The sequence below is a fragment of the Capsicum annuum genome, chromosome 3 (genome assembly GCF_002878395.1).
Source record: "Capsicum annuum cultivar UCD-10X-F1 chromosome 3, UCD10Xv1.1, whole genome shotgun sequence".
Taxonomy (NCBI): Eukaryota; Viridiplantae; Streptophyta; class Magnoliopsida; order Solanales; family Solanaceae; genus Capsicum; species Capsicum annuum.
In genome coordinates, this window is record NC_061113.1 from 8,053,379 (window position 1) to 8,066,023 (window position 12,645).

Here is a 12,645-nt window from a genome sequence, read left to right on the forward strand (position 1 = left end):
ACTATTGGTGAAATAAGAAATAATTTGAAATATTACTTTTTAAAATGGGTTGGGCGTTGAGGTGACATGTTACGTGATATCAATCTCATCAAAATCTACTATAAGGGGAGTAGGTAAAGGCTAAGGGGGTTTATTTGAATTCAACAAAAAGTTATACTGTATATACATGGTTAAAATAATTTCTATCGCACCTCCTTAGCTTCATTGTTTGTGTACTTTTTCATATTTTAAATCCGTTTAATGAAAATTTCAACTTCCAATTGTATCTACTTGGACACCCATAACGGAGAAGACGTATATTTAAACTGCAACAGAAAGATATTTTTGGACCGATAGTATACAAAGGTAAAATATAGCAATCACTTCGTTCTTACAAAAAAAAAAAAACTTAAAAATTTATTTGAATTGACTTATTTTAACTACTTTCAAGTTAAAATCGCGTTTGAACCCGTATGGACATTGACCGAAATGAAAGGTAAATCTGCATATAATAAGTTCTTGTGATTCGATTCCTTCTCGAAATCCAGCATAGCGGGAGCTTTAATACACTAACTATCCTTTTATTTACTTAAAAAAATGCTTTAAAAACAAACAAACAAAAAAGCTGCTAAAAGAATCTGATTTGATATTTATTTGTGGCGCAGAACACTTGTGGCAGATACACACACGCCAAAGTCTAGTTAAGAACAACAATGGCATTTCTTAGTGGAACACTATCTACTTTACCTTTCAAACTTTACACTCGTTCTTCTTCTTCACAACAACAACAAGGTTCTATTTCTCTACGTTTTAATTTGTTCGTCTTAATTTTCTGTTTAGTCTGTTTAATAAAATGTCTATTTACATTATTAACAACTTCTTAGTTATAACTTTCCTTGTGTCATGTGTTATTTATTATATTAGATACGGTGTTAAGTCAAAATCAGATAAACAAATTGAAACGGACGGAGTAATAGTTTTAGTATGAGTTTTAAGAAAAGAAGTTAAGTTTTGTTTGTTAATGTTTATTGATTTACTGAACAGATACAAATCAAAATACAAAATCACTGAAAATTAGAGAAGATTGGAGGAAAAAATCTCGACCTATTCCTCCTGGTGGGACTTATCCAGCTAAAGATCACTGCAGGTTCATAATTCTGTTTATTTTTTTATTTTTTTTTTAATAATTTTAAAGTTAAAGTTTAGCTTTACTGATCTAATAGAAGATAAATTGAGTATCTTGTTGGAATATTTAAAGTAGAGTTTTAACTAAAAAAAATACTAGGTGATTCTTCCTAGACAGATAGAGTTACCTAATATGAGGTGTCAGGTATCCCACGGATTTAATCGAGAAACAAAAAGAGTGGCAGTTAAACTTAATTAGTACTCTCTCCGCCCAATTTATGTTATGTAGTTTGACTGGACATGGAGTTAAAGAAATATGGGAAGATTTTGGGATGTTTCAAACAATCCTTATTCCTTAAACTATTGTGGCATTAAATGTTTGCCAAATAAGTAAAAGTGTCGTTCTTTTTGGGACCGACTAAAACGGTACGTGTGTAATGTAAATTGGGAAACAGGGAGTAGTACTTCTTGATAAGTTTTCTATTTTTTTAACTTTGTTTGGTTGGTTAGGATGGTGAAGAAGTTGTGGAGAGATGAGTAAAATGAGGGTCTCATTTTATTTTCATCGTCAACGATTATTGATAAGAAATGAACCTTGGCCTAACTTAGCTCGCTTATGAGGTAAGAATTCTCCAAAACTATATAAGGAGACCATTTATTACGAATATGTGTGCTTTCCTCCGCTGTATATTCCTGCATTCCTGCTTTACTCTGTTTTATATTCCTTATGGGTGCCGTATCTATGTTATGTCATCTGCTTCTGTGCTGTACTATGTGTTTGTGTGATATCTCGTGACTTGAGCCGGGGGTCTTTCGGAAACAGCCTTTCTACTTCATCAGAGGTAGAGGTATGGACTGCGTACATCTTACCCCCCCCAGACCCCACTAAGTGGGAATACACTGGGTTTGTTGTTGTTGAAGTCTGGCATCGCGCTGCCGATGTGGGGCTCAACAATAATAATAATAAGGGGGCCAAACATTAAGTAAAGTAATAATTGGGATGTGTCCAACTCTGTTACTGTTATGAGAAATGTATTTGAGCGTAACTCATCCCTAAAAGCTAGCTCATGAGACAATGTTTTTCCAAAACCATATAAGAGAACCAAGTTCCCAATCCCACTGCCGACGTGGGACTCAATAATTTTGTATTTGGAAAGTTATTATTTAGGAAACTATTGTGGTTAATTTTCATGAATTTCATAATAAATGTGAAGGAATTGTAGATGTAAGTATGTGGAGATTGGACATTATTTTGGCATGAAGTGAAAAAAGAATGTGAAATATTCAATTTGTAAAGGAGGAAGCATTTCATTAGATCTTTGAAGCATCGTAGCTTTCTGTCCAAATTAGCTAAGCATGTGAAAATGGTTTAGCTATTTCCTGTGTAAAACCTGGAAAGGACTTTGGTTGTACTCAATTCGTCCTAAGTTGGGTCAAATTTAGTAGGACAGCGAAAAAAAAGAGTGTTGTTATATTTTAAGCTTGCTAGGAATGATGAAGTAGTTCTTGGAAGACTGAAATATAAGTGCTGATGTTGACAAGAATGCCATACATAATAAGTAATATAATTATATAATAAGTTAATGTTTTTGAGGATTATAAGTTAGTCTCATCTTTAACCATTCATCCTCATACTTATTTTATTAACTGCTTGTAGATTTTGTGAAGGAGGCTAAGTTAGCAGTTACAGCGGCTAAGACGGCAGCATTTGAGAGCTTGTATACGGGGTTACAGGAGAAAGGGGGGAAAAAGGTTGTTTAGACTCGCTAAGGCTAGGGAGAGGAAGGGACGTGACCTCGATCAGGTGAAGTGCATTAAGGGGGAGGATGGTACAGTGTTGATGGAGGACGGCCACATTAAGAATAAATGGCAGTCGTATTTTCATAGGCTCTTGAATGACGAAAGGGATAGAGTTATTGTGTTAGGGGAGCTGGAGCACTCAGAGGAGTGTCAGGATTTTAGTTATTGTAGACGTTTTAAGGTAGAGGAGGTTAGAGAGGCTGTTCGCAGGATGCGAAGGGGTAGGGGGACGGGGCCTGATGAGATGCCTGTGGATTTTTGAAAGTTTTCTGGCGAGGCTGGTTTAAGGTGGTTGACTGAATTGTTTAACGGAATTTTCAAGACGGCGAAAATGCCCGAGGCTTGGAGGTGGAGTACTATGATCTCTCTTTATAAGAACAAGGGTGACATTCAGAGTTGCAATAACTATAGGGGTATTAAGTTATTGAGTCACTCTATGAAGATTTGTGAGAGAGTGGTCGAGGTGAGGCTGAGACGGATATTGTCTATTTCGGAGAACCAGTTTGGATTTATGCCCCGCCGCTCGACGACGGAGGCAATTCACCTGGTGCGGAGGCTGGTGGAACAGTATAGGGAAAGGAAGAAGGACCTGCACATGGTGTTTATCGACTTGGAGAAGGCATACGATAAAGTCCCCAGGGAGGTACTTTGGAGATGCTTCGAGGTGAGTGGAGTCCCGGTGGCATATATCAGAGTAATTAAGGACATGTATGATGGAGCTAAAACCCATGTGAGGACGGCGGGAGGAGACTCAGAGCATTTCACTGTCTTGATAGAATTGCATCAGGGATCTACTCTTAGTCCCTTTTTGTTTGCTTTGGTGATGGATGTGTTGACGCGGCGTATTCAAGGAGAGGTGTCTTGGTGTATGCTTTTTTGCAGATGATGTAGTTTTGATTAATGAGACGCGGGGGGTGTGAATGATAAATTAGAGGTGTGGAGACAAACTCTTGAGTCTAAAGGGTTCAGGTTGAGTAGGAGCAAGACAGAATATTTGGAATGCAAGTTTAATGACGTGCGGCCGAAGAATGAGGTGGTAGTGAAGTTGGAATCACAGGTGGTATGTAAGAAGGATAGTTTCAAGTATCTCGGGTCCGTGATTCAGGGTAACGGTGAGATTGACGAGGATGCCTCGCACCGTATTGGGGCGGGATGGATGAAGTGGAAGCTCGCTTCGAGGGTGTTGTGTGATAAGAAGGTGCCGCCCAAGTTTAAAGGCAAATTCTACAGGGTGGTAGTCCGTCCGGCCATGTTGTATGGAGCGGAGTGTTGGCCAGTTAAGAACTCCCACATTCAAAAAATGAAGGTGGCGAAAATGCGGATGTTGCGTTGGATGTGTGGGCTGACTAGAGGGGATAGAGTTTGGAATGATACTATCAGGGAGAAGGTTGGTGTGACTTCAGTGGAGAATAAGATGCGGGAAGTCCGATTGAGATGGTTTGGACACGTGATGAGGAGGGGCATGGATGCCCCGGTTCGTAGGTGTGAGAGGCTAGCTTTGGATGGTTTTAGGCGGGGTAGGGGTAGGCCGAAGAAGTATTGGGGAGAGGTGATTAGGCAGGACATGGAGCAGTTACAGCTCACTGAGGACATGACCCTAGATAGGAAGATCTGGAGGACGTGAATTAGGGCAGAAGGCTAGGGTCAGTTTGGGTCGCTAGTGTAGGGCATTACTTGGTGGGGGTATTATTCTTGTTATAATACCTTGTTTCATGCTTTATTACGAATGTGTTTACTTTTCTCTGTTTACTATTACTTGTGGGTGTCGTATTTATGTTATGCCATCTTGTCCCATGCTTTACTATGAATTTGTTTATTATTCCGTGTCTCGAGCCGGGGGTCTATTGAAAACAGCCTTTCTACTTCTTTAGAGGTAGAGGTATGGACTGCGTACATCTTACCCTCCCCAGACCTCACTATGTGGGAATACACTGGGTTTGTTGTTGTTGTTGTTGTAAATTTTCTGACGATTTCGTAATCACTAGTAGTTTTTTGTCTGATGATAGTATAATGTTTTCTCGTTTGCAGCCATTGTGGTTTGTGCGACACTTACTACATCGCTCATGTCAAGAATGCATGTGCTTTCTTGGGGGATGGCATGTCTAGAATTGAAGTGAGTCTTTTTCTGCTTTTGTTCATGTCATGATACTGTTTGTTTTAGTTGCAGTTCTTATTGTTTATGCCTGTTTTTCATTCCTTAAGGTGGTCATAAATGACTGACTTGAGTTTGATTATTGCATTCTTCCATTGTCAAATGCAGATTTTCCCTGTGAATTTCGGTTTTGTCTTTTGTGTCCTTTCATATGCGGGTAGTACAGCAATGCTTGCTGTGATATTGCAGTGTGCTGTCGAAGTCATAAGAAAAGTTTGCAAGCTAGATTAGATGTTCAGACTTGAGAGAGAGTGCTGGTTCTTGCTCACTGATACCGCATAATCCACTCTTAGCTTGTGTAAAATTGAGTTCATCTCTCTTTGGTCACGCTACTTTCATTAAAATCCATTTTGTAGGGAGCATGAGATATTTTTATACTTAGTACTAGGAAAAGTTGCATGCTGTAACTTGATGGGTTCTCGGTTCTCCTGTCCGCAACCTCGACCGGAAGTCCCGAACTAATCTTTGCACAAGCATGTTTGACTTTTATTTTTCTGTTTCACTCTCTTGGGTAGAGGTATGCTGCTTCGAATGTTGAAAAGATATGGGAATAAATGATGTTTTAAGCATTACTATGATCTATAAATAACACAAGGTACCGGGTACATATATTGGACCATCATAAGACTGGTTTCTCTAGTTGTTAACATAAGCATCGTACTGAGATAAATGGATTGGATAATGTTATACCGAACCACACCATGGTCTGCGTCTAATAGGACTCCTCATAGGGAAATGGGAAATGTTCATAGACCTCCATCAAGGTCTTCCTACATCTATTTTTTTTTTCTTTTTTTTTTGTTTAATAATTCATACAGCCAATCATAGTTTACAGTTGCATCATAATCCATGACATGTCAAAAACTTTTTACCCAATTCTGTACAAACTTCTTTTTCTTCTTTTGTCCTCTTTGAGATTCAAAAGTAGGACATTGTCCGAAGAAACTTGGTAAAGTTTGAAAACTTGTCCTGTTTTAGTTTGGCTGGTGGGTGGAGGGTGATGGGGGGGTGCATATTTGTTCTTCTATGAGAAAAAATGATTTGACTACTCACGGAAAAACTTCAGTGCTAGCTATGAGTGGCACTTCCTTGGAATCTGCTCTCTAGTCAAATTTATATGAAGTAGTTCAAAGTAACCAGATAATGCAGACTGTTTCTTACATCTTCTTTTTGAAACCGACTGTTCCTTACATCTTCTTCAGGATTTGGAACCTATAGTCCATGGACGAGGACGGAAAGAAGATTCCTTGGATGAGACTTATATGGGGGTGTATGAGAACCTATTGTATGCCCGTAAAACTAAGCCTGTGGAAGGTACAACTTTGGGTGCTCTTATGTTGTATTGTAGTTCGAACATATAATTGTTTGTTTTCTTGTGCTCCTCTAGGTCATTAAAGGAATGTGTTTGTTTCGTGCAAGATCTATCAGATTTTTCTTTGAGTGAGTTTTTACTGTGTGCCAATTTCTTATGAACCATCTGGGATTCTTATTCTTTTCTTTTCTTTCTGGCGTTCAGGTGCTCAATGGACGGGGATAGTGACAACTATTGCTGTGGAGATGCTAAAAACTGGGATGGTGGAAGCTGTTATTTGTGTTCAGAGGTATGGCTTGCATCCAATGATGGAATTTGAAGGATTCTCTACTTATTTTTTTTTATTGAAAAAAACTAATAGTGAAGTATAGAATTTGACTTCTTCATTTTTCTGCAAATTGCTTCGTTCATGTTTTTTTTGGGATTCTTTTTTCTACTTATTATTCAGCAATTCATGGACTCTTATCTTCTTTTTTACGGTGTTTTAGTGATCCGGAAGATCGATTTACTCCCCGACCTGTCCTGGCAAGGTTTGTGACTGGAATTTCTGTGCTATTTTATTTAAATGTTGATATTCTAGTGGTTAATTTAATCATTTCCCTCCTCCTCTCTACTTTCATGTTTCTGATAGGACTCCAGAGGAAGTTATAGCAGCTAAAGGTGTTAAGCCGACACTGTCTCCTAATCTAAATACTCTTGCCTTAGTTGAGGTTTCTTCTTTCACTTCCATTAACATCAGAATCTTTGCTTGTTTTCTGTTGTCAACAATGCATTTATAACATGTGTCACTCTATCGAATTTCTAAAAGGATCATGTTATCATGGATTGAAGATGTCTTATCTCTTCTCCATAGGTGATTGGAACTTGTGTAGCTATGCTTTGTAATTTCCCCAATTGGGGATTTCATTAAGAACAGCTTTTGCTTTTTTGATTTGTTTTATATGATGGTTCGAGCTGAGTTCCTTTCCCTGATAATGTCAGAGTCTTTTTGTCAAATGTTTCCTCTCTTTCCTTTGGTAGGGTCGTAGGCTCCTTTTTTGACTTCGTTTTAATCATGTGAGATGGCTTTGCCCCAAGTGCCTTCTCCCTTTTCTTTGGGAAGTATCAGGCTCTTTCGTCCATTCCCAACCACATGCATTTTACACTTCTAACTGTAGGCTTCTAATTTTTTTCTTCTCATAACAATGCAAACCATAGAACTCAGCACTTTCTACTCATGCATGCTCTAATGCGTTATAATTTGGATTTTAAGAGATTCCTGTTTTCACTGAGGACTGTTGTGCGAGTTTAAAGTATGTTTTTCCTGGAAACAGGCAGCTGGTGTGAAGCGCCTTCTCTTCTGTGGTGTTGGATGCCAAGTTCAAGGTATTCGTGCTGTTATGATCTCTTCGTCTCTCCTTTAAAGCTGTCGTTTGTCATTATTTCTCTGTATCATAAGCAGAACAATTTCCTAACTTGCAGCTTTAAGATCAGTGGAACAATATTTGAATCTGGAGAAGCTTTATGTACTAGGCACTAACTGTGGTAAGTGTCAATGGCATTCATGGAATCCTTTCACATCTTTGATTATGTCGTATATAGCTACCAACTGCTAGAAATTTGACAACGGTAGCAATTATGTCTGTTTGGACAAAGATTTAATCTATTTCTTTTTGATAAATAAAAAGTTTGGTCTATTAACATCACCCGGGGAAGTCCTTGTTTGTTGTTGGTATCCCAAAAAAGACTAAAAATGGAAATTTTCCAGTTCGTCCACCACAGAAGAAGGGAGGGAAAATAAGACATATCGTAATTAGATAAACTGGATAAGATTCAATGGAATCTTTTATGATATATAGTAAGTGGGATGCTCGATATACTGCTTTTTATTAGAATCTCTTTTTCCCTCTTAGGCTTTCTTTAGCCCATATAGACCTATACTAACATTTGTTTTGTGACAGTGGATAATGGACCACGAGAAGGCTTGGATAAGTTTCTGAAGGCTGCTAGCAGTGAACCTGAAACAGTTCTCCACTATGAGTTTATGCAAGACTACAAGGTGTGCTCATATGTGCTTCGTCACCCTCCTAGATGTATTTCGACAGTTGATCCTATAAAACCATATTTTAGCTTTCTACTTTTATTATGATTTAGAGGATATACTATAGAATTACATGTGATAGTTTTCTAATCAGTTGAAGCACCTTTCTAAGTTCTACATTTCAACAGGTCCATCTGAAGCATTTGGATGGCCATATTGAAGAGGTACAATAGTGTGTTCTTTTTCGTATCTTTTGTTTTAGCTGAATGCTCTTTATTCAGATCTATATTTCACTAAGCAGGTTCCCTATTTCTGTTTACCAGCAAATGATTTAGTTGATGTCATTGCGCCATCTTGTTATAGGTATGTCGACTGCTTATTCTTGATTTGCTGAAGGCTTTAAACAATACCATGTCTGAATATATTCTTTCTTTGTTCCTTGTCTCTGTGTTTGTGGAAATGATTCTTTTTTCCCTCTATGAATGATCTAATTAGTCAATCAACTATACTGCAATCCTAAATTAGTTTGGGCGGCTTATATGAATCCTCTGTATCCATTGCGCTCTGTGAAGCTCTTTACAAGTCTTTAACTATGATAAAAAGGCTCTTGACAAGCACTAGATCTAATGCAAGTGTAGTAGCAATAACTATGCCTGAATGACTGAATCCTAGCTAGTTGGTATCACCTATATGGATACTGCTTTTTTCCACTGTGTTATGTTCTTAACTAGCCTGGGTTTGATAAGAAAGATTATTGGTTTTCTGAAGCTGCTTCTCCTTAGGTTTACCATTCTCTTAATCACTTTCAATCACTGTATTGTTATACCTTTAGACCACCTCATATGGAAGTTTATGTGGTATGTAGTCAAACCGTCTTGGGCGACATTCTCAAATTGCTCTCTAAGCGAGCTACCTACACGATCTATCGGATATGATTTTTGAAAAAATCATGTGTTAATTACTTGAAAAATTATTGCATGCCAACCGGTCTACTCTTATAGAAGTTCGTAAAATGGAACTTCCCATCTCATTTTTGGACCCACTTATGAATCAAAAGAACCTAAGATCTCAATAATGCTTTTAATCTCTTTGCTTAGTCGAACCGTTCTTGATACTTTGTTCATGGAGTAAGGGTAAAAATCTGTGGAACAAAATTGATGTGCAGACAAAGATTTTGTAGATTAACAGACTTGATGACAAACAAAATCTTCTGCAATGGTCTTTCTCCCTAAATCCTAATAGTTCATATATTTAGTATCCGATTACATTTTATTGGAAAAATTCCTTCACTTTTGGAGCATAAACTAGGGACAAAGTATATATAAGCTTGTTAGTATGTGCACAAGGTAGTGTCATGGGCTTATCACGTTCTGCATGATTTCTGGTTCTTACTTGTAAGTTGTCGCCTTTTATATGGACAATTGGGTTAAATCAATTCGATAAGCCATGTAAAACTGATTGTAGTTGAGTTTGTTGCATATAGTAGCATTCCCTGCCGTATCAATTTACGAAATAAAGAAATCAATCAAACTAATTAAACATTATTTCAGAAAATGTCAACATTAGCTGTTCTACAGAAGTCCTAAAGGCTCAAGGTAAAGAGGCTGTCTAGTTGTAGAAGTCTGAATGAACATTCTATACAAGTTTAATGTTTCCCATATTCTCCTTTAATCATATATTTCATTATCTTGTCTCTAGATCTTTGGAATATGAACTTGTGCTGATCTGTAAACTGTTCTTTCCTTCTATATTACAGCTGTTTTGACTACACAAATGGCTTGGCGGTGAGTTCTCTGTCCACAATTAAAGGCCCTGATATATTGTATAATACAGTTTTCACAAAGAATGCTGAGAATGAAACATCATAAGTTTTCTCTTCAAGGTTTCTAGGAAATCTTATCATTAAAGATTCGATGCTGCATATCTAATTATCCATGACAATTATATTTTCTCCTTAAAAGATTTATCAGTCGATGTCCTGTACAGTAGTTTCCAAACATTACCATTTCAGATTATTTCTCTGAATAAAAGCTAAGCTTAATATCCCCGTGCATGCCAACATTTCAAATCTTATCTTCAAGGAACTTTTCAGGATTTGGTGGTGGGATACATGGGTGTGCCGAAATATAGTGGAATTAGCATGATGCAGCATCCCCAGTATGTTACTGTCAGGTAAAGTATTGCCAAATCTTTTAAGCCTTTGACAGGATAACTAAAGGACGTGTTGTTTGCTCTACCCTCGAATAATCTTGTTTAAGAGATACTTTTGCACATTCCAAATGCAGAAATGAACGCGGTAGAGAAATGCTAAACCTTATCGAGAACCTTTTGGAAATTACTCCAACGATAAGTAGTGTAATACATGATGCTCCATCTCACAACTTTGCCCTTAAACTCTTTTCTAATACTATACTTATTTCAGAGCATGCATCTTATTTTCAGGGTAACCGGCGTCCATTTGTCATGGAAACCGTGAAGGCAGATGATGAAGCAAAATTTGGTATGTGGTATCTCGTGATATTTATTCATTTCATAAGTAGTTACTAAGCAGGCTCTCTCTGTACCCTTGCTGCCATGTTCATTTAGAATTTGATATCTGCTCTCGGGTTTTGTACTGTTCTTTGGCAGATCCATGTGCGGGTCTCAACCATCTGAGTTTTATTCCATCCTTTTTCCCTTCAATATTGTTGAAAAGTAGAAACTTAAAGCGATTAGGCAACGTAATTTTTGCTTGTTCAAGTTATGCACCATTTGACTAATTTATCACTATGGTTGGAGCACCCTTAATTTATGGCCAGCTGGCACACACCTCGACTACTTCCCGGAGAGACCTGCTAGGCTCCTACCTTTTATCTACTTCTATAGTACGTTACAGAAGTCTCATCGACTGTTTATGTTGGCCTAAGGTTAACCTTAATTTATTATGATCATTACAAGTCAAGGGGATTTGGCTATTTAAGTTGCTTAACAGCTTCAATTATTTGTTATGATACTTATGGTTGATTACAAAATGCTGAAGGCAGAATCTCAAGAAGTAAATTCTTTCCTGTCATGATCTTGAAGTAAATATTTTTGGAACACCTTCTCCATGATCTTCACAAGACTCACGCAGAAACTTTCTGAATTTCCAGGAAGAGGTCCTTCTCAGCCTGCTCCAAAGTTTGTTGGAAATCTGATTGCATTTCTTCTCAACATAGTAAGATCTTTTTGTTAATTTCAGAAGCGATAACAAATTCCCTGTGCTTAAACTTGGTTCTCTGGGTTCAGGTCGGACCAAAGGGCCTAGAATTTGCCCGTTACTCGCTAGATTACCACACAATCAGAAATTATTTACACGTAGTCCGCAAATGGGGAAAACAAAGGTTTGTAGAAATTCATATTTGTTTCGGTATGAGGGGATACACTCATGTTTTCCTCTCTCACTATTGTGTTCTTTTGTGAAATTGCAGAGCTGACAGACATATGCCAGAATATTCAAAGAAAATTGTCACCATGTACAACCAGAGTGGAGAAATTGATCAAATGCTTTCCAAAAAGTGAATAATTTGATAGCGGAACTTTGGTGTTTGCAGCTCAAGCTTTGGTGAACAAAGTTATCCAGTACCTATGCTGAAGGGAGGTCGCAGCCTAGCAGGTATCTCCGGGAAGTAGTCGAGGTACGTGCAAGCTGGCTAGGACACCACGGTTATCAATAAAACTTTGGTGATTGCTACTCCTCATGTACGTATATGATGTCAAATTAAACATGAATCTGAATCAACTCTTTTCGATAGAGCCAGTGTAATTCCTTTGTGAATAATCAACTATATTGTCTCAAAGGTAAAAACAGTTCTTCATGTATGTGATTTAGTTTCAAATGCTTGAGGATAAAGCTTTTGATAGTGAATCCATGATGTTACATTTGATTTAGCTTGGCTTAAAGTATGAAATCTGAAAGATGATTTGTACTACGACAAAAACATACCCAGTATAGTTCCACAAATACATGGTTTATACTTTTCGAAAATAAGACTTTCATCTTTCCAATCCATGTTCAAAGTACAATAAAGGGCAACCCGGCACATTATGCTCTCGCTATGCGTGGGGTCCAGGGAGGGCCAAACCACCAGAGCCTATATTGTAAGCAGCCTTTCCCTGCATTTGTTGTTTCCACGGCTCGAACCGGCGACTTTGTGGTCACATAGCAGCAACCTTACTAGTTATATAAAGGCTCCCCTTCCATGTTCAAATACAACGGAGTAATTGTTATCCAGGTAC

The 12,645-nt window shown here is 37.8% G+C and overlaps 1 protein-coding gene across 2 annotated transcripts; it reads left to right on the forward strand.

Moving 5' to 3' along the window:
• Window positions 1-518: 518 nt before the first annotated feature.
• Window positions 519-12,274, forward strand: LOC107864536 (7-hydroxymethyl chlorophyll a reductase, chloroplastic). 2 transcript variants are annotated; one of them, XM_016710934.2, is made up of 19 exons: window positions 519-771; window positions 1,024-1,126; window positions 4,933-5,017; window positions 6,259-6,370; window positions 6,573-6,657; window positions 6,857-6,898; window positions 7,000-7,078; window positions 7,682-7,733; window positions 7,830-7,892; window positions 8,309-8,406; window positions 8,577-8,612; window positions 8,690-8,751; window positions 10,145-10,172; window positions 10,481-10,560; window positions 10,674-10,743; window positions 10,831-10,888; window positions 11,520-11,584; window positions 11,656-11,750; window positions 11,838-12,274. In XM_016710934.2, exons 1-19 carry the CDS (start codon window positions 693-695, stop codon window positions 11,926-11,928), a joined length of 1,383 nt encoding a protein of 460 aa, XP_016566420.1. In that variant the 5' UTR covers window positions 519-692; the 3' UTR covers window positions 11,929-12,274. The 2 variants fall into 2 exon arrangements, with proteins under 2 accessions (XP_016566420.1, XP_047264946.1); XM_047408990.1 differs by lacking the exon at window positions 519-771 and adding an exon at window positions 1,615-1,725.
• Window positions 12,275-12,645: the final 371 nt, after the last annotated feature.